General features: G+C 39.9%; 3 protein-coding genes across 4 annotated transcripts in view; all 3 read right to left on the bottom strand.

Moving 5' to 3' along the window:
• Positions 1–9281, bottom strand: part of LOC118324194 (small integral membrane protein 4) — an 11209-nt gene extending 1928 nt beyond the window's left edge. The window contains exon 1 of the mRNA XM_035656390.1: positions 8815–9281. Coding sequence (XP_035512283.1) covers positions 8815–8968 — 154 coding nt within the window. The 5' untranslated portion in view covers positions 8969–9281. The remainder of the gene's footprint in view (positions 1–8814) is intronic.
• Positions 9282–10203: 922 nt separating this feature from the next.
• Positions 10204–13796, bottom strand: kctd6b (potassium channel tetramerization domain containing 6b). Of its 2 annotated transcripts, XM_035656387.1 has the most exons (3): positions 13643–13792; positions 12501–12602; positions 10204–11787 (listed from the first exon to the last, which is right to left on the bottom strand). In XM_035656387.1, the coding sequence occupies exons 2-3, from the start codon at positions 12525–12527 to the stop codon at positions 11101–11103; spliced, it is 714 nt and encodes a 237-aa protein (XP_035512280.1). In that variant the 5' UTR covers positions 12528–12602; positions 13643–13792; the 3' UTR covers positions 10204–11100. The 2 variants fall into 2 exon arrangements, with proteins under 2 accessions (XP_035512280.1, XP_035512281.1); XM_035656388.1 differs by lacking the exon at positions 12501–12602 and having other exon boundaries at positions 13643–13796.
• Positions 13797–13953: 157 nt separating this feature from the next.
• Positions 13954–18647, bottom strand: abhd6b (abhydrolase domain containing 6, acylglycerol lipase b). The gene is made up of 8 exons (XM_035656385.1): positions 18095–18647; positions 17204–17360; positions 16517–16630; positions 16270–16402; positions 14941–15098; positions 14729–14783; positions 14520–14620; positions 13954–14296 (listed from the first exon to the last, which is right to left on the bottom strand). The coding sequence occupies exons 1-8, from the start codon at positions 18217–18219 to the stop codon at positions 14117–14119; spliced, it is 1023 nt and encodes a 340-aa protein (XP_035512278.1). The 5' UTR covers positions 18220–18647; the 3' UTR covers positions 13954–14116.
• Positions 18648–18713: the final 66 nt, after the last annotated feature.

Below are 18713 nucleotides of genomic sequence, written 5' to 3'. Positions count from 1 at the left end.
ATCCTACAGCACCTGGCACTTTGAATGCAGAGCTCCACATATTTGTACTAGATTACCATGACAACTGGTGTCTCCAGGGATGCCCCACTAATAAAACCATAACCTAGAACTATACCAATCCTGCAGACCTAAATGTACACACGACCATTTAAATCACCTTCCGCCAGTTTATACATAAGAATCAAAAACGAAGCATCGAACAGCAGCTTTTTCGCATAAATCTACCTTTTTCATGAAAGGTTAATGGTTCATAAAGGTAGACTTATGTTAGATACCAACCGGTTTAGGAGGTCTGGGCAGCCACCAATTAACCAAAATAACAAATAGCATCTTATCCAATAATGTAACCACAATGTCCATGTACACGCCACAACTCAGGATCTAACTTTCTCACACTTAAAAAAACCATGTATCTTCATCCTCTCCTGTTCCTTCTTGCCCAGAACTACTCCCTGTTACCTTGAACGTGGACACCTGTACACCACCAGTTTACCCACCCTGCAGCGCCATCCAGACCAAGTCTGGGTGCCATCGTTCGGAGATTTCCCCACCAACACGCGATTCCCAAGGGAATTATTCATCATCCGCATGATAACTTTTTCCGCGGATATCCTGAACTTCCTGCGCACGTCTGAGCTCACGCCCCATGGACGTACAAGACGGACCTCCTACGAAAGGGAAAAGGCAACTTCAACCAGATTGAACCTTTGCCATCCTTAGGACTCCCAGCCTCGTACCCTCCCGAACATCTTCGACAGGTCGGGAGCTCTCCAACACTCAAACTTCCAAAAATATTCAAACCCCATCCCGCATCATCACGCCAGCTAACCATAACTACAAATGTTCACGGTTGCGAAGATTTCCAACAACTTTAACCAAGTGGAACAAACACATGATGACACCAGACGACTGCCACTGCTCCTTCACCTTCGGCCCATGGCACCCACCCGAAAGATGCCTCCCTTAGGTTCACCTCATGACACCACATGATACAGGGGCTTCACCATCCCAACACACTGGCATCACATGAGAGCGTGCAACAAACACGTGAGCATCACCGGACCTTGCAGACAGCTCAACAAGGAACGACTGAGTCACACACAGTTGTGTGGACATTAGTGTTGATTTGCTCCATAATACACAATCCATGATGACAAGAAACAAAATTGCATTTCTGTTTCAGTAAATGATACTAATAATGCATTCTTTACCCCAATTCAATTTGAACAATAGGCACAAGCCAGACAGAGCATTAAAAAAAAAAAAAAAAAAAAAAGACGAATTCTGATTTAACTGGTTCAAGTGCAAGAGTGTTATCCTACATAACACTTTTCATTATCTGTTCACAACTATATATCCAGCACATATCAGATCTGACCTGTGCTAACCAACAACAGCCAAAACCACATTCCTTAGGAAGCACAAAGGCCCCTATACAATGAAGATAGACTTACAGGATCTGTGCATGTGGTTCCAGTAACTTGCATCCGTTTATTCCGAAGTCAGTAAAAAGTGATGTGAACAGGAACCACGGTTTGAGAACTATATGCCTACAATACAGATCAATCTACAATCTTAACCATCCAAATTAAATTAGAAAATACAAAAGAGATGTAAAAGGCTTTGTCCTCATACACAACATCTTACATATTTGGACACAAAACACTGAAGCCAGGATCCCAAAATTGCAGGAGGGTACCTTTTTTTAAATATAAGAAAGTATGATATCTTAGCCCAATTTCTTTCGAGTGCAGAGATCCTAAAATTAGTCTCTAATGCTCATTATACACGGTACTATTCTAAGACCTATTGGTTGCATGTCGAGTGTAGGTATACTGTATTCTGTGGCGCTTTGTATAATAGCTAACTGTTACACCTTAGACTCATACAACAGTGAGTGGTCATTTGGTCATTCCAGCCACACAATGAACCCCATTTTGATTTGCAGCATAATTTATTTGCTATTATGTTGAACTTTCATCTTAGAATTGAGATAATGTTCCGCCACAACAAAGCGTTATATACCCCACCATCAGTACTGGACAACGCGCTAATATAGAGATGACATACCCAAGCTCCCCAGTTGAATTCATGCTTACTCATCACTTTTGGGAAAGACAAACAATATTGGCAACCTAACTGATTTTCCTCAACACTTAGCCCATCCAGAAAACTAACTTCCCGATAAACTGATGGTGGGACAAAATGGTTTTAAAGTAAATCCAGTAATAAATTACAACCGTAAAAATAAGGGACAAACTAGTACCGAACCTCGGAATACTATAGTTGCCACAGATTTTGGTTATGCCGAGTGCTGCCTGGGAATAATTTGATTTCATCCAGCCGCCCTATTTTGCACAATATTTATTGACCCTAAATTGGAAAAAAAGGCATGAGAAAACTAGATACAGTCCAAACAAATTAATTGATAAGCAAACCAATACAACCTGTCAACCAACTGCTGACAGTCATACCTTAAATGTCCCTTCTTAACCCCAAATAATCCAAGAAAAAAAAAGTGACATTGGACGCAATTTATTTTCAGGCAATAATACTTACACCAACCAAAATCTTAAGCGATCCATAACTGTTTTCAACAATCAAATCCAGAGCCAGTGACACCATCCTTTATCTCAAAAGGCGTGGACATTATCTCACAGGTGACAACAATCCTTTTTGTTATCGTTGCTATGCACAAAAAGAGGCAAAGTTCCCCGAAAATCTTTAATTAAAATGGTATATCCATAAAAGTGTGCACACACACTTTCTCACATTCAAAAGTTATTATTTTACTAAATCTTTCGGCCAAAAATGTTAAGCAGGGTGTACACCCATTTTAACCTTGAACCAAACACCTCCACCATACATGTATAGTGGAGTCGCTCATACACACTAAACACAACCGGAAGTACACCCTTTCATGGGCCTTCGTTCTACTACTGCAAACATCGAGCCTTGCCGTTGTCCTTTACATCCACCACAACCACCTCGCTGGCGAGCCCCGTCACAAAATGAGCGCACCCTCTCTCTCTCGCCCCCATGGTGCTGTCACCAGGACGCGTTTACTAAAGACGTGTAAGGTCCCTGCATCCTGTGAAACAGCCCGCGCCACCAGTTAGCCCCCACTCACGCCACGGTAGCTGATACCCGACACACGGCGTATTACTGTTACCCAGATGTAGGAGTAATAACGTGAAAGATCTCCGGACCTGTTTCCGGTAAGTAAGCGTTTTCGGGACCGACAGGTTCCTTCCCGCTCTCTTTTTGCAATCGAGTGCATGAGTGGATCCATGAATCAACCGTAGGAATAGGAAAAGAGACTTATGTGAGTGTAAACAACGACAAACGAGTTTTAATTTTAATAGTAGAAACCTTGGTTTAAGCCTGGTGAGGAACCAGTCAGCGCTTGGATCGTGTACCTGTGTGAAACTGTTTAATAACACTAAAACTTGCGAATGAAGAGCATTACGTCTGAGTGCATTAAAGCCTTTCCTGCTGCAAGCGTTTCACCTCCCGCCCTCCTATAAACGAAAATGACCATGCTGCCCACGATGTCACATGGGCCTACTATTAGACGTCTTACAGATTGGACACATCACCCTCGTTGACCTTCCAAATAGTCCTCCAACCTACACTACGAAGGCTGCCACCTCTCCTCTGCTCGCTGTCCATCAGGAAATATGGAAAAAGGAAGAAAATGGTCAAAAAAAAAAAACAAACAAGGCATTAAATAAACACATCAGTAGCGGCAGTAAGATGGTCAAAGCTGCGTAAATAACAACAGCCAATTACTTTAATTGATTCTTAACATAAACACAATGTGTATCTTGCAATCAAATTGACAATGCTATAAGAATAATAAAAGTACCAATATAAGAATGCCCTTTCAACCATGTTTTAGTGATTATATTTTGTAGGCTGGCAATTTTTATTATACAAATTCATATTATAAACACTTATGGTAGTCAGTACTAAGTCTACAAAATGTCAACATATCTTCCTTGTCCCCAAGTCCAAAACCAAAAATATGGATTTTAATTATAATATTAATAGTGTTATGGACACAGGATGTCTGCTTAATAAGTTATTAATCATACATTATCATATTATTGGATTTAAGTATTCGATGCAATACATCGTCGAGCAACATTCCAACAATGATGACCCGGCAAGGTGCGCACTCCTCATTTTGTGTTCTTTAGATATGCAAAGAGCATCCAGAATTTAAAGCTCCATCACATGCTTTGTAGTAAAAAAAAGTCAAAGCCAACTATTAGCCAGCTTTCAAAGAAATTCATCTTACAATATGTTGAAATGTATGAGTAAATTACAAGTTAAATAAGAAAAAACGCCATCAAAATAAAGTACAAAACTCAACTTGACCAGTACTTGAGTAAATGTACCTCACCACAGCTTCTCACTTTGATATTGCAGTGGCCGTCCTGTAGCTACACCTGTAGAGAGTAATATATGCTCATTAAAAAAGAAAAAAAACGAAATTAACCCTAAGTGCTGTACCTGCCACTGAACGCAAACGATCCCTTTTCAGATGTGCTCCCAAATGCGCCATTCAAGAAGAATGAAAAGGATAAACCTCCTGTGTAAAAAAACAAAAAACAAAAAAAAAGCGCCTGGCATATTTATCCTGTAGAATGTGAGCCCAGTCGGCATACAGAATACAAATAAACCCATCTCCTAGTTATTCCTCAGCTTGGTAAAGTAGTTAAGTTTATTTTTTTAATAAAAACTGTCTTTACTTTTCCAAAATCGCAGATAATTTAAAGGCTTTTCACAGTTCACATAGGAAACAAACTATGGAAATAAAAAAAAAAATCATAGCTAACCTCCCAGTTCTTCTCACAGCAGACATTTTGATTTATCATATAGGAAAAGCACAGGTGAAACATCATAAGCCATAACCCAGCATCCCCCCTGAAGCGGCGCCACAATAATAGTTGCAATCCTCCTTAAGTATGAATTACATCTTTGGCTCTCCACGCTGTGACGAGCCAACCTGCCCTCCTTGAAAAAAGGGATAATTGTGGCCATGCTGGCTCCTGGGACACCCATTAATTATTAGCATCCACCTGTGCGTCCTCAACCTGTCCGCTGTTTAAAGGTCAATTGTTAAAACAGGGTGCCAGCATCAACCATTCAGCAATAGTGCTCAGTAAGTGTCCATCCAAAACGCTAGGGAGGGAATCTTTGCCACCCGTCCACCGATCGCATTACATCATGCAGGTCAACCATTCGATCTAAACCCGAATATCGAAAGGGGGGAGGGCCATCCCGATGCAACAATTTTTTAATGTACATTTTCATCCTGATTAATATATATTAGCAATGTGATATATATAATATATAAAACACATCTGAGTTTCTGACTCAGATTTGCTAATCACTTTTGTGTATCATTAAACACTCAACCAGATAATTACTTTCTCCTATATTTACTTAGGAGAAAAAGCTTTTCTTGTCACCATATCGACTTACAGAAAAACAGCTGCATTCAACAACCATATGAAGTAAGAAAAAAAAAAAATGATTCATTTGTCTTCTTTCTAATCTTTCTTCTGGTCATTAGAGCGCTCTATCAGGTAAGATACATATCCATAGACCACAGAGAGAGACCACTGACACAACCAAATGGTTTCCTCTGGCTGCCATCAGGAACGGGTCATTATTCACATACACACAGATGAATAAAGATACAGACATATTTAATTTGAATCCAGACCAGCCAACAACAAAGTAGGTCTTGTCCGTCCCCATCCCGACCTCCACAAAACACAAAAAAAACATAAAAGCAAAAAAGAGCAGGCCGTATAAACAACACAGCCCATTTACAGCCACCAAATTTTGGAATCGTAACACTCGCAGGTGGTGCGCATCTGTGTGCGGAGCCGCAGCAGAAAGGACGAGTTTTTTCGAACGCCTGCAGCAGAACAAAAAAAAAACAGCAATTAATAAAAAACAACACACACAACGGAGGAGAGGAAAAAAAAAATAAAAATTCAAATTAGTTGCGGCGCAATAAAATAAACCACACCACACACATACTTTCGGCCTGCAGAGCGCTACAGAAAAAAACTCCCTTTCCTGCTGCCGGCTCCTCCCAACACAATGGCGGCACCAAACACTGCGAGTTTTTACATCCACAATTATGGCCGCACAAAATGGCTGCGAGCAGACAAACCCTATACGCCCTGCACCAGCCCATGGCATTTGAGGGTTCTTGAGGTCCGATGGAAAGACGGACAAACCTACACCTGTGTTAAGTGTCAAGAATCACAATTAAATACTCGGAAATCACACCATCTTGCAATGCACTCAGCATTTCAACACACCCCACTCAGAGGTTGGAGGAACAAGCGACGCCGTTCCGATGGCAGCCAGAGGAACAAGTGAGCAGGCCCGAGGTGTCTCAGGGATATGCTACTTATTACCAATAACATAACAAAAGAGCAGCCCTTTTCGTTTAATGACACAGAAAGAAAGATAAAAACAAGAAAAAATGATCATTGTTTTTTTACATACTTCCATATTTTTTAAAATGGCAAGCTGCATTTTCCAGTAGAAGAGCCATCACTTTGACAAGAAAACCTTCTTCTCTAATGAAATATAGGAGAAAGTAATCATCTGTTGACTTGTGTTTAATAATATCCACAAAAGTATTAAGCAAACTCCCCTGAGTAGCAACTCCAGATGTCAATATAACTTATATATATGCATATATAACTAGAAGTAAAATCAGGCATGAAAATGTACATTAAAAAATTGTTGCATCCGAGAATGCACGATAACCGGTTTAAATCGAATCCGTTGCCTCTGAATCGTAATCGAGATCGTGAGGTGTGCCAAAAGATTCCCACCCCTAGCAGTTTTGATGGTGAACTACTGAGACTATATGCTGAATGGTTGATGCTGGTCACCCATGTCTTATTAACAATAGACCCTTTAAACAGCGGACAGGTTGAGGAAACGCACAGGTGATACTAATATTAATGAGTGTCACAGTGAGCCAGCATGCACAATATCCCTTTTTCAAGAGCAGGGAGTTTGGCTCGTCACAGCTGGAAGAGCAAAGGTGTAATTAATAACATTAATGATGATTGCAACCTATTTATGTGAGCCAGCTTCAGGATGCTGGTATGGCTTACTGATGATTTCACCTGTGCTTTTCCTAATATGATAAATCAAAATGTCTGCTGTGAGAAGAAAAACTGGAAGTTAGTTATGATTTTTTTTTTATTTCCACTAGTTTTTCCTAATGTGAAATGTGAAAAAAGGCCTTTAAATTATCCTGCAGATTTTGGAAAAAGTAAAGACAGTTTTTATTAAAAAAAATAAAAATAAACTACTTACAAGCTGAGGAATAAAACTAGGGATGGGAGATTGTATTCTGTATCCCGACATGGCCTCACAATACTACAGGATAAAATATGCAGGGCAGCTTTTTATTTTGTTTTTTGGTTTTTTTACACAGGAGGATTTTAATCCTTTTAATTCTCCTGAACTGGCGCATTTGAGCACATCTGGAATAAAGGGATGTTGGTTCAGTGAGAGTACAGACACATTAGGGTTATTTTTCCTTTTTATTTCTTTTTAATGAGCATAATACTCTCTACAGGTGTAGCTACAGACAGGCCACTGCAATATCAAAGTGAGAAGCTGTGGTGAAGTACATTTACTCAAGTACTGTCAAGTTTGAGTTACTTGTACTTTATTTGAGGTTTTTCTTTTTATTCTACTTAGTAATTCTACTCCACTACATTTCAAAATATTGTAATGAATTTATTTGACAGCTGCCGTAACTAGTTGCTTTGACTTTTTTTTACATACAAAGCATGTGATGAGTTTATAATATATGATGTACTTTTATACTACTAAACAGAACACAAAATAGTAAGCTCCACCTCTGCCGGGTACATCATTGAAATGTTGCTCAGACATTATTGCATCGAAACTTAAAATCCAATAATATGATAAATTATAGATTAATAACTTATTAAGCAGAAACATCTCTAGTTCCATAACATATAACATATATAACATTAAAAAATCCAATATCTTTAGGTTTTGGACTTTGACAAGAGAAGATATTTACATTTTTGTAGACTAGTAACTGACTAACCCATAAATATATATAAATATGAATTGATAATAAAAAATTGCAGCCCTACAATATAATAATAAAACATGTTGAAAGGGGCCATTCTTCATATTGAGTACTTTTATTATATTTCTTATACATTAGTACAATTTAGATTGCAAGTACACATTGTGTTATTGTTAAAGAATCCAAATTAAAGTACATTGAGCTGTTTATTTACAGCAGTCTGACCCATCTTACTGCCCGTACTGCCATGTGTTTACTTTAAAATGCCTTGTTTGTTTTTTTTTGGCCCCATCTTTCTCTCACTTTTTCCATATTTCCTGATGACAGCAGAGCAGAGGAGAGGTGAGACAGCCTGCAGTAGGTTGTAGGAAAGTTTGAGGACATATTTGGAAGGTCAACGAGGGTGATGTGTCCCAAATCTGTAAACAAGCACAGTCCTAACAGTAGGCCCACTGTGACATCGTGGCAGCATGGTCATTTTCGTTTATAGAGGGGGGGGAGTGAAACAGCTTGCCAGACAGGAAAGGCTTTAAATGCAACTCAGACCAGCTAACTGCTCTCACTTCGCAAGTTTTAGTTTGTTATTAAACCAGTTTCACACAGGTAACAGATACAAGGCTGACATGAGTCCTCACCAGGCTAAACCAAGGTTTTACTATTAAAAATAAACTCAGTTTGGTCGTTTTTACACTCACAGAAAGTCTCTTTTCCTATCCTCACGTTGATCATGATCCACTCCATGACACCTCCGATGCAAAAGAAGACGGGAAGGAACCTGTACGTCCCGAAACGACTTTTACCCGGAACCAGGTCCAGGAGATACTTTACATTATTACTCCTATAAAACATCCTGGCTAACAACGTTACATACGCCGTGTGTCGGTATACAGCCTACAGTGCCGTGAGTGGGGGGCTAAACTGTGGCGACGGGGCTGTTTCAAGGATAGCATGGACCTTACACGTCCTTTAGTAACGTTGTGACAGCAATGGGCGAGAGAGAGAGGGTGCGCTCATTTTGTGACCGGGCGCCTCGCAACAGAGCGGAGTTGTGTGGAATGTAGAGGAGAACCAACGGCAGCTCGATGTTGTCATATAAAACGAACGCACCCATGAAGAGTCGTAACTTCCGGTTGTGTTTAGTGTGTATGAGCGACTCCTTATACATTGTGGAGGGTTGGTTCAAGTTAAAATGGGAGTTAAACCCCTTTAAACATTAATGCCGAAAATATTAGTAAAATAATAACATTTTGAATGTGAGAAAAGTGTTTTGTGAACATATTTATGGATATAACATTTTAAATAAAAGATTTTCTGGAGACATTCTGCCTCTTTTGTGCATAAGCAACATAACAAAAAAGGAATTGTTGTCACTGTGGGATAATGTCCACCTTTTCTGAATAAAGAGGTGATCACTGGCTCTGGATTGATGTTGAAAAACACAGTTATGATCAGACATTAGTTGGTTGTGTAATTATTATGCTGAAAATAATTGGTCAATGTCACTTTTGTTTATTGATATGGGGTTAAGAAGACTATTAAGGTATGACTGTCAGCATTGTTTGAAAGCGTTGTATGGTTTGTTAAATCAAATAATTTGTTGACTGTTTCTAAGTTTCTCATGCCTTTTTTTCCAATTAGGAGTCAATAAATATTGTGCAAAATAGGTCACTGGATGGAAATCAAATGATTCCACAGGGCAGCACTGGCATACAAAAAAATATGTGACAATATAGTTTAACACAGGTAATAATTGCTCCCACTTATTTTTAACCGTTGAATTATAACTGGATTTACTAAAACATTTTGTTCCCACCATTCAATTTACTCAGAGAAGTTAGTTTTCTGACTGGCTAAATGTTGAGGAAATCATTAGTTGCCATATTTGATTTGTCCTTCCCAACAGTGAATGAGTAAAAGCATGAAATCCAACTGGGAGCTTGGCGTATGTCCATCTCTTATTACGCGACATTGCTCCAATACTGATGGTGGGATTATAATAACACAATTTGTCATGTGCGCAAAAATATCATCAACTTAAGATGAAAAGTTCAACCATAAAGCAAAATAAATTAATGACTGACAAATACACAAATGGGTTTATTTTGGCTGGAATGACCAAATGACCACCACATCACTGTTGATATGAGCTCTAAAGTGTAACAGTAGGACATAATACTACAAAGCGCACACAGAAAATACATATACATACACTCAGACACATGCAACAACAACTAGGGTCTTAAGAAATAGTACCGTATAATGAGCTAAGAGACTAATTTTAAGATCTACTGCAAACTCACAGAAAGAAATTGGGCTAAAGAATATCATAATTTATTATGATATTAAAAAAAAGGTACCCTCCTGACAATTTGGGATCCTGGCTCAGTGTCTCTTGTCCAAAATATGGCTAAGACAGCTTGTGTATGAGGTACAAACCTTTTACAATCTCCTCTTTTATCTTTCTAAATTTACATTAATGGATGTTAAGATGTAGATCTGATACTGTATGTAGGCATATAGTCTCAAAACCTGGTTCCCTGTTCACAATCACTTTATTACTGACTTCGGAATAAACAGATGCAGGTACTGGAACCACATCACAATCCTGTAAAAATCTATCATTCATTGCTATAGGGGCCTTTCTGCTTCATAAGGAATGTCGTTTTTGCTTTGTAGAGTTCAAGAACAGTCAGATATATATGTGTATATAGTTGTAGAACAGATAATAAAGTGTTATGCTAAGATAACACTCTTGCACTTGAACAGGTAAATAAATCAAGAATTCTCTTTTTTTTTTTTTTTTTTTTTTTTTAATGCTACCTGTCTGGACTTGTGCCATATTGTTCAAAATTAGGGGTAAAAATCATTATTAGTGATCCATTACTGAAACAGAAAATCAATTTTGTTCCTTTCAATCATGATTTGTGTATTATGAAGGCAAAATCAAACCATAATGTCACCCACAACAACTGTGCTGTGACTCAGTCTTCCACTTTGTGAGCTGGTCTGCAAAAAGTCCAGTGATGCTCCACCGTGTTCTCGTTTGCACGCTCACTCATGTGATGCACACGTGTGTTGCGGATGGTGAAGCCCTGTTTCATTATGTAGTCCATGAGGTGAACCCTAAGGGACACCTCTTGGTGGTAGTCACATGGTCCGAAGGTGAAGGACACCTGGCAGTCTCTGGTGTCCATCATGTGTTTGTTCCACTTGGTAAAGTTGTTGGAAATACCTTCCAGCAGACCGTGAACCTTTGTAGTTATGGTTAGCTGCGTGATGATGACGGCGACTGGGTTTGAATATTTTGACAGTTTCCGAGTGCTAGAGAGCTCCACGACCTGCTCGAAGATGTCGGGAGGGTACAGAGGCTTGGGATCACTAAGGCACTGGATCAAAGGTTCAATCTGGTAGAAGTCTGCCTCTTTCCGTAGGAGGTCCGTCTCTGTGAAGTCCATGGGGAGCGTGAGCTCAGACGTCCGCAGGAAGTTCAGGATATACCGGAAAAGTGTTCCATCGCGATCGATGAAATAATTCCCTTGGGAATCACGAGTGGTGGGGAAATCTCCCCGAAACATGGCACCCAGCATGGAGTCTGGATAGCGCTGCAGGGTGGATAAACTGGTGGTGTACAGGTGGCCTCCCACGTTCAAGGTAACAGGAGTAGTCATCTAGGGCAAGAAGGAACAGAGAAGAGGATGAGAATCACATGTTTTTGTTAAGTGGAAGAAAGTTAGCATCCTGCAGTTGTGGGTGATAACATGGACATTGTGAAGTTACATTATTAGAATAAATGCTATTTTGTTATTTGGTAATGGTGCTGCCAAACCTCTCTAAAATATATCTAAACATTATACCCTTATGAACATTACAACCTTCATGAAGGTAGGATTTACTGCAAGGATGCTGTATCAGACTGCATTCGTTTTTGATTCTTAATGTAAAATAAACTGGCGACAGAGTGAATTTAAAGGTCCAGTGTGTAACATTTAGGATCCTGCAGAATTGGAATATAATATTCATAGGTATGTTTTTATTAGTGTGCAATCACCTGAAAACACAGTTTTCGTTACCTTACACTGAGCCGTTTTTATCTAAAGAGGACTGGTCTCTTCGACAGAGGCGCGCGATGTTGAACCGCATTGTCTAAACCAGAAAGAACAAACAGTGCTGTCAGATTGGGCCTTTCCCCTTTTTTCGCAAGTTTCACATACATACTTGGAGGGCTGATCTGTATTCAAATAGTTGCAATCTGCGTCTTCCCCGCTGAATCCTACACACTGGTCCTTTAGCATTTAAAATCAGCCAACATTTCTTTAGCAGCAAAAAAAAAAAAACAGCTGACATTGCTCTTATTCTAGTCTGACTTCTATCCATCTCTTACCCTATGGCCCCAGTCTCCATTATCCATTTGTAGAACAATACCCACTTGGTCAGAACGAAATAGAGAGGGAACAGATACGGTTTTGGCTTACTTCAATTCTACCTGTGAAAAAACAGTCACGTTAACATGAGCTGTAACAGAGTTATGCAAAATGTGAGGGACACAATCATGCAGACTTAAGTCAAGTCATGTAACTAGCACCTCTGTGTGTTAAATTACATGAGTAATGATCTACCTGGGAGCCTGTGTACTCGAAGGCAAACATACATGCTGTATTCAAGCATTGTGAGTTATATTATGTCCTGTCACAATGTGAGTTGACTGGATACACGTTTCTTCAATAACTTTTCAGTGTACTTGCTGTTAAAGTGGCAGTCTGCTTTTGACTAGTAAAGTGGAAGTGGAAGTGCTCAAAAAGGAAGTAAATCTAAACATCTGCATGTCCATAACAGCTGGCAAACCCGATCTACTGAAGAAGATAATGTAATATGATGGTTTTTTTTTTTAAAATAGCTTCAGAAAAGCTACTAAAGTTAAGATGTTTTTGCAAGGTTAAGATTTAACTTTGCATCTCAAGTGTCTGTGTGACAGCAGAGGATGATCCATCATTATAGATCATAATACCAACCCAATGGGAAGTGAAACCTGGAGCTACTGAATGAACATAAACCCATTAATTTACCTCTCGTAAGTTACCCAGTTATATAGCAACAGTGTGACTGAACTACATAACGTTAAAGAAGTGGTGGAGGCTAGTGAAGGCAGCTATGTTAATGTTTGTTCAACAGAGCTAGTGTTAAAAAAGCAGCCCTCCGATCTCTTTTCACTCTCTGCTCTGAAAATGAAACAAGCTGACTTAACGTTACGAGATTAAGTTACATCGCAAGCAACAAAACGCGTTTTAAAAAAGCTAAAACTGTTATTAAGTTAAGTAAATCCGGCTTGAATGCACCGTGTCCGGTGGCGTTAAACACAAAGCGACTACCACACTGGAAATGTAGCCTGCTAGCTTCCTGCTTGCTAACTAGCGAGCTACCAGAGCTAACAGTCCCCTAGCCATTGAGGTGTAGCTGCAGTTACTACTCAGGTTAACGCCGGGGCTCTTAACTAGACTAACAGAGACAAAAAAAACAAAGCCTTACCAGCTCGCTTTCTTGCCTACTTGTCTATTTGTTTGTGTGTGTGTCCGAGAACCGCGGTCTGCGGTCGGCATGTAACGGTGCAGCCGGACAGTCGCTGATGTTTGCCGCTGGTCGCACCGGGCAGCAGCTGTGCTCGGCTCCAGGCTGCAGCAAAATTGCGCACACAAGGAGGGTGAAGGAGGGTGAAGGAGGGGAGGAGGTCCTGCTGCAACCACAGGCACCTCTGCATGAATACATTCACACATCCCAACACTCATATACTAGCTTTTATTATCATGGTGAGAGTTTACATTACAAATTAAATGCGATTTATTTTACACTCTTAAGAGATGCTGGTGCACTACCCCAACCCCTTGCTTACTGTCTTAATGTGAATGTTTAAAGCTTGGACTTCTGTATACATATGCATGCATGTCACGTATAAGGGACATGTGAGGCATTGCAGTGGAAAGAAATGATTAAAAGTCATGGGTTTCAGGAGGATTTCTTTGTGCCACCCCTGGCATCTTGCTGCATGATGATGAACTCCAGGATGAGTTTGGCTGTCCGACATGGCCTCTCCATTACCACAGAGTGTCCACAGTTCTCCAGCAGGTCCACCCTGCATCCAGGCAGCACCTCTGCAATGACTGTAGCTCCAGAGACATCCACCACCTAGGACAAATGCAGGGATAATGATTATGTCTATGTGACTGAAGTTTCTCTTTTCAGGCCAAAGCAGCTAGAGAAACCTGAGCCACCAGCCCCAAGTTACAGGTTGGTATACAGCCACATGGATCTTCGGGTGCATTTAGAAGCAAAAAAGCTGCAAGGTAATCATTCTGGTATTTATAGAGGCTTTGCTGAATCACTGCATTAGTGGAACAGCATGCTTTACCTGGTCTTGTTTGCCCCATATCACTTGTAAAGGTGCAGTAATCAGTTGTAAGTGCTCCTGTAAGGCATATCTTGAGTTCTCACCGACAATCTCCATAAATACTGATTGAAAAAAGAAACAAAATCACTGGTTGGTTCACATGGACTTTACTGTACTTACATGGGAAATCCTAATTATTTTCAAACCAGTGCACTAACCAGTGCACTAACCTTCTTGGTAAAATGTGTTGTGGGGCTGCCGAACATCAACCAATCCTTGAAGAATCTAAACAATGAAAACACACGTTTAAACATCCACAAAATGTAGCTACATTTGACTAATGAATGTGTAGGTGAATATTATTTTGTAACTATTTCTGTGATTCCATGAGTGCATACAAAGTGAAATCCACAGTGCTTTTATTTTCAAGTGTGGACTTGACCTGCTGAGGGATTTTAAAGCGAACATGAGAACAAAGTCTGAACATGTCCTCCATCTCCTCGGGTGTAGTAGGGATCAGCGGGATATTTAATGTGTAATTGCTGTGCTCCAGGTCCTGCAGATGATTGTCAAATTTGGTCTCACATGGGTGTCTTATACCTGCAGGAATAAAATAGTGTTTTCTGATTAGAAACTGAGGGGTGCACGCTCATATGTTGTTTGGAATGATGAATACTGGTAATCAAATGAAATATCAGAAACAGCAAATGATGGTAGGCATGAAATTAATCCGCTGTGTGAATTCATTTGCTTTTAAAGGGAAACTCCACTTATTTAGTTGGGAAACTTACAAAAGACACATTTAAAGGAAGCACCTACAGTGTTAGATCCAACATTTCCCAGAATGCAACTCAGTAAATAGAGACGGGTCCAGCAACTGCAGACTATGTGTGGGGCAATGGAAAGAGAGTAGTTTTGCCAAGGACTTCCTTTTCTGTCACAAAAGTATAAAAGCTAATCAGCTTCTACTTTTATCCTTAGTTTAGCTCCTTTTCACTCAGAATGAGGCCGTAACAGGATCTTCTCTGTAAAAGAAAATGCTCTACTACAAATCCATGAAAGCCGCACAAAGAGTGAAACTTTGTATAAGGAGATTTTTGTTTGTGGATGAAGTACCTGTTTTATTCTGATCATACAGGAGTTAAAACATACTGGAAATAGCTTTTTCTATTTCTGTTTTTTAAGTGCAGGCAGTATAAGTTTAGGCACATATAATCTGGAATCAAACACTATCAACAGGGTATATCTATAATCAGTTTAACATGGTTTTATAGGGCTAACAGAGCTATGCTTCTCCAACAGGAAGATATCACCTACACAACCAGACTGTACATTTTAGGTAATTTAGCAAAAGTCTTTGGCAGAGAAACTCTGAACATTTTCAAATATGGCTCAAAGAAAACCAACAGAACTAACAGACGACCCTGCTCTGTTCCCATTGGCTCGCAGATAGCGTTTGACCCTCCGGGGTAAATGCCCACATCTTTCAAACTCCACACCCCTAGTTTGAAATGCAGATTTTGTGTTATAAATTTGGAGACCCCGAGCCCAAACCGAGTTAACCCAGGTGACATCACTATGACATCATCAGGGTTATTTTTTTTAAACTTACAAAATAAAAAAAGAAGCTCCCTCCAGAGCCACAAAAGACATTAGAGTGCCTCTTTAAAGTGAAAAATATCGACTGGTTTCTGCATCTGACCTTTCTTTTGGCAAAACACTCAGATGCTCATTGATAATGTTGTACACACACACACACACAGCGACTGACCGTCTGGACAAATGAGAGTCATGCTGCAGATCTCTGACGAGTAGCACGCTGCGTAAACCCCGGCTACATTTCCCCCCATGGCGGTTCCAACCAGATGGAAAGGTTTCCTGTTTAAGCGAACGGTTTCCACAAACTGAGAAGAACGAAGAACAAAAACAGGTTTTCAGTGGAATGATTTCAGTACCTGAAAAAAATAAAAATAATACACCCACATACTGAATTTAATTGCTCTCTCTGTTCAGTGTACCTGATGGATCCTTCTGACCTGCCCCTGAATGGAATAATCCTCGGTGTTGGTGCGTGTTGTTCCCTCATGGCCAGGCATGTCCACACACACAATGTGAAGATGTTTTGGTAAATACTAGAGTGGTAAAAGAGAGAGAAAGTACAGCCTGAAACTATTAATGTAGGCATGGAAGCCAAGAAAGACTGGCTGCTTATCCTTGGCCGTCTGGAGAATGTCCAAATTTGAATTTTTCATCTTGAATTTCACAGATCCACATTGAACTTAATTTTTTGATGTGATTTTTAGATCCCAACCAGACACTTAAATCTTCTACCAAAATTTGTGAAGCCTTGTGAACCAAAAAATAAATGAAACTTAAAATCAGGTTTTTGAAACAGCACCCGATCTGGAAATATCAAAGAGGGGAATTTAAAACACCTAAAATCAAACGTGTCTTTTTCAAATACCATACATTCATTTACATTTCAAAATAAAGTCTTCATTAGTGATTCAATTTTTGTTAAGTTGCCTATAAGATTCAAATCTATAAGGGTCTTTTGTGCTTCCACATGTATGTCATTAAATTCCTCCATTTTACATTACTATTAAGATTTAACAGCCTGCCAGCATCTGTGTTTTCTGTCACTGCTGGATGAGTGTTATCTCACAGCAACACACTGTTATGTTTAGTGTTACAGATCTCCTGACCTTGACAACAGTGAGCCATGTGTCTTTGTGAGCAGAGAAGCCGTGCAGCATTAAAATGGAAGGTCTCATCCCAGGCTTTCCTCTGTAGGTGTAACAGAAGCGATAGCCGCCGCAGTCTGCGTAGCGCACCTGCAGGCCCAGCGTCCTCCTCCAGTACCTGTAAGGGAAGCAGGTGTGTCTGAGCTTACACACGCAGACATGACGTCACTGGGATTCAAAATTTGGTTGAGGGATAATGGATGCAAATTCTTATGAACATGTGTTGCCAACATTGGCATTTTCTTTCTGTTGCCGTTTAGATACATTAAGGGCTTCATGTTGAGGCAAATTTGTGATGTTGTGCGACTCAAAAACTCACACTTTAATGATTATAAAGGTCACATGAATCTTTTTAAAGGATAAGCTCACATTTTTTCAGGTCAATCTTAATCCACAGTCTGCAAACAGAACCCTTTTCTTCAATTTGAGTGATGGAAGACAAAATCCAGATTCCTCTTTCTGTGCAAAGATGCATTTGCAAGTACAGCTGAAACTAATATGAGCTACTGAAGTCGTAAGCAGTCTGAGTTAAATCAATTGGGTATACCTTCCAAAGCTGTGGTCTTTATAGTATGAAATTCCCCCAAGGAGGGATCTCTTTGTGGCTCTGAAGTGACCAAGAATGCTTTCAATGTAAATATGAGCGTTGTTTTAAGATGGCCTGTGCAGCCAAATATTGTTAAATATCTGCAAGTTGAGAATACAAATGATGTGTATTTTGATTAGAAGCATGTTCTGTCATTAGTGTTTGTTCTTTATTGTTGAATATTTTTGGTAGAATCATCTCTGGCATTCACGTCCGGTATTGAACATACGAAGTGAAAGCCAGGACAACACAGTAATCGACCTTACCAGTAATATACTTTAATGAGTGCGGAGGGCCAGAGAAGGACGGAAGCAACAAAGGCCAAGATGGGAATAGCCAGTGTTCCCCCCGCGATGATAAACAGGTTCACCACGTCTAGATCAGCTGCCATGGCTCACCTAAAAAAATACATATAACACACCCATTACACACGCAGCATCTCATGAGAATAACACGTCAGCAGAGGCAAAGTCGATATCCAACATCCATTCAATATTTGAATATCGCACCAAAATAACATGAAATATCTTACCATGCCACAAAATGCTTTTTCAAAAATGTAAAAACTTACTTTTCAGTAGATTTTTTCCCCCTTGATTCTCTTGTCACAGGCAGACACATGTGACTGCTGGTTCAACCGTGATTCTGTTGATTAGTTAGCAGATGCTTTAGTTTATTTGCAGGTATTGTTGATGTGTTGAAAGCATAACTGTCCCTGTGGAGTGTGCAGTTAGTCCCAGCAGAATATGTTTGCCCTGGATAAACTCATTGATTATTACTCATCATTGGGGAAACCGGGCCACAACGTTATTCGGTCAATCTTTTAAAGTGAACGTGCAGGCCAGACATTGCTTCTGACAGAGTCCAGGCTGTACACACTGTCAT

This window comes from Morone saxatilis, unplaced genomic scaffold (genome assembly GCF_004916995.1).
Source record: "Morone saxatilis isolate NCDOM2014 unplaced genomic scaffold, NCSU_SB_2.0 Contig15, whole genome shotgun sequence".
NCBI classification, from domain to species: Eukaryota; Metazoa; Chordata; class Actinopteri; family Moronidae; genus Morone; species Morone saxatilis.
The sequence above is the reverse complement of the archived record's forward strand: the minus strand, read 5'-3'. Positions and strand labels throughout refer to the sequence as shown.

Excerpts from the sequence above, each read along its gene's own strand:
- kctd6b (XM_035656387.1), bottom strand. The coding sequence starts at position 12,527 with ATGGATAATGGAGACTGGGGCCATAGG. Across the intron at positions 11,788-12,500 it reads ATGGAGACTGGGGCCATAGG|ATGACTACTCCTGTTACCTT; the intron begins GTAAGAGATGGA and ends TTCTTGCCCTAG.
- abhd6b (XM_035656385.1), bottom strand. The coding sequence starts at position 18,219 with ATGGCAGCTGATCTAGACGTGGTGAACCTGTTTATCATCGCGGGGGGA. Across the intron at positions 17,361-18,094 it reads CTCATTAAAGTATATTACTG|GTACTGGAGGAGGACGCTGG; the intron begins GTAAGGTCGATT and ends CTTCCCTTACAG. Across the intron at positions 14,297-14,519 it reads TATGGGGCAAACAAGACCAG|GTGGTGGATGTCTCTGGAGC; the intron begins GTAAAGCATGCT and ends CATTTGTCCTAG.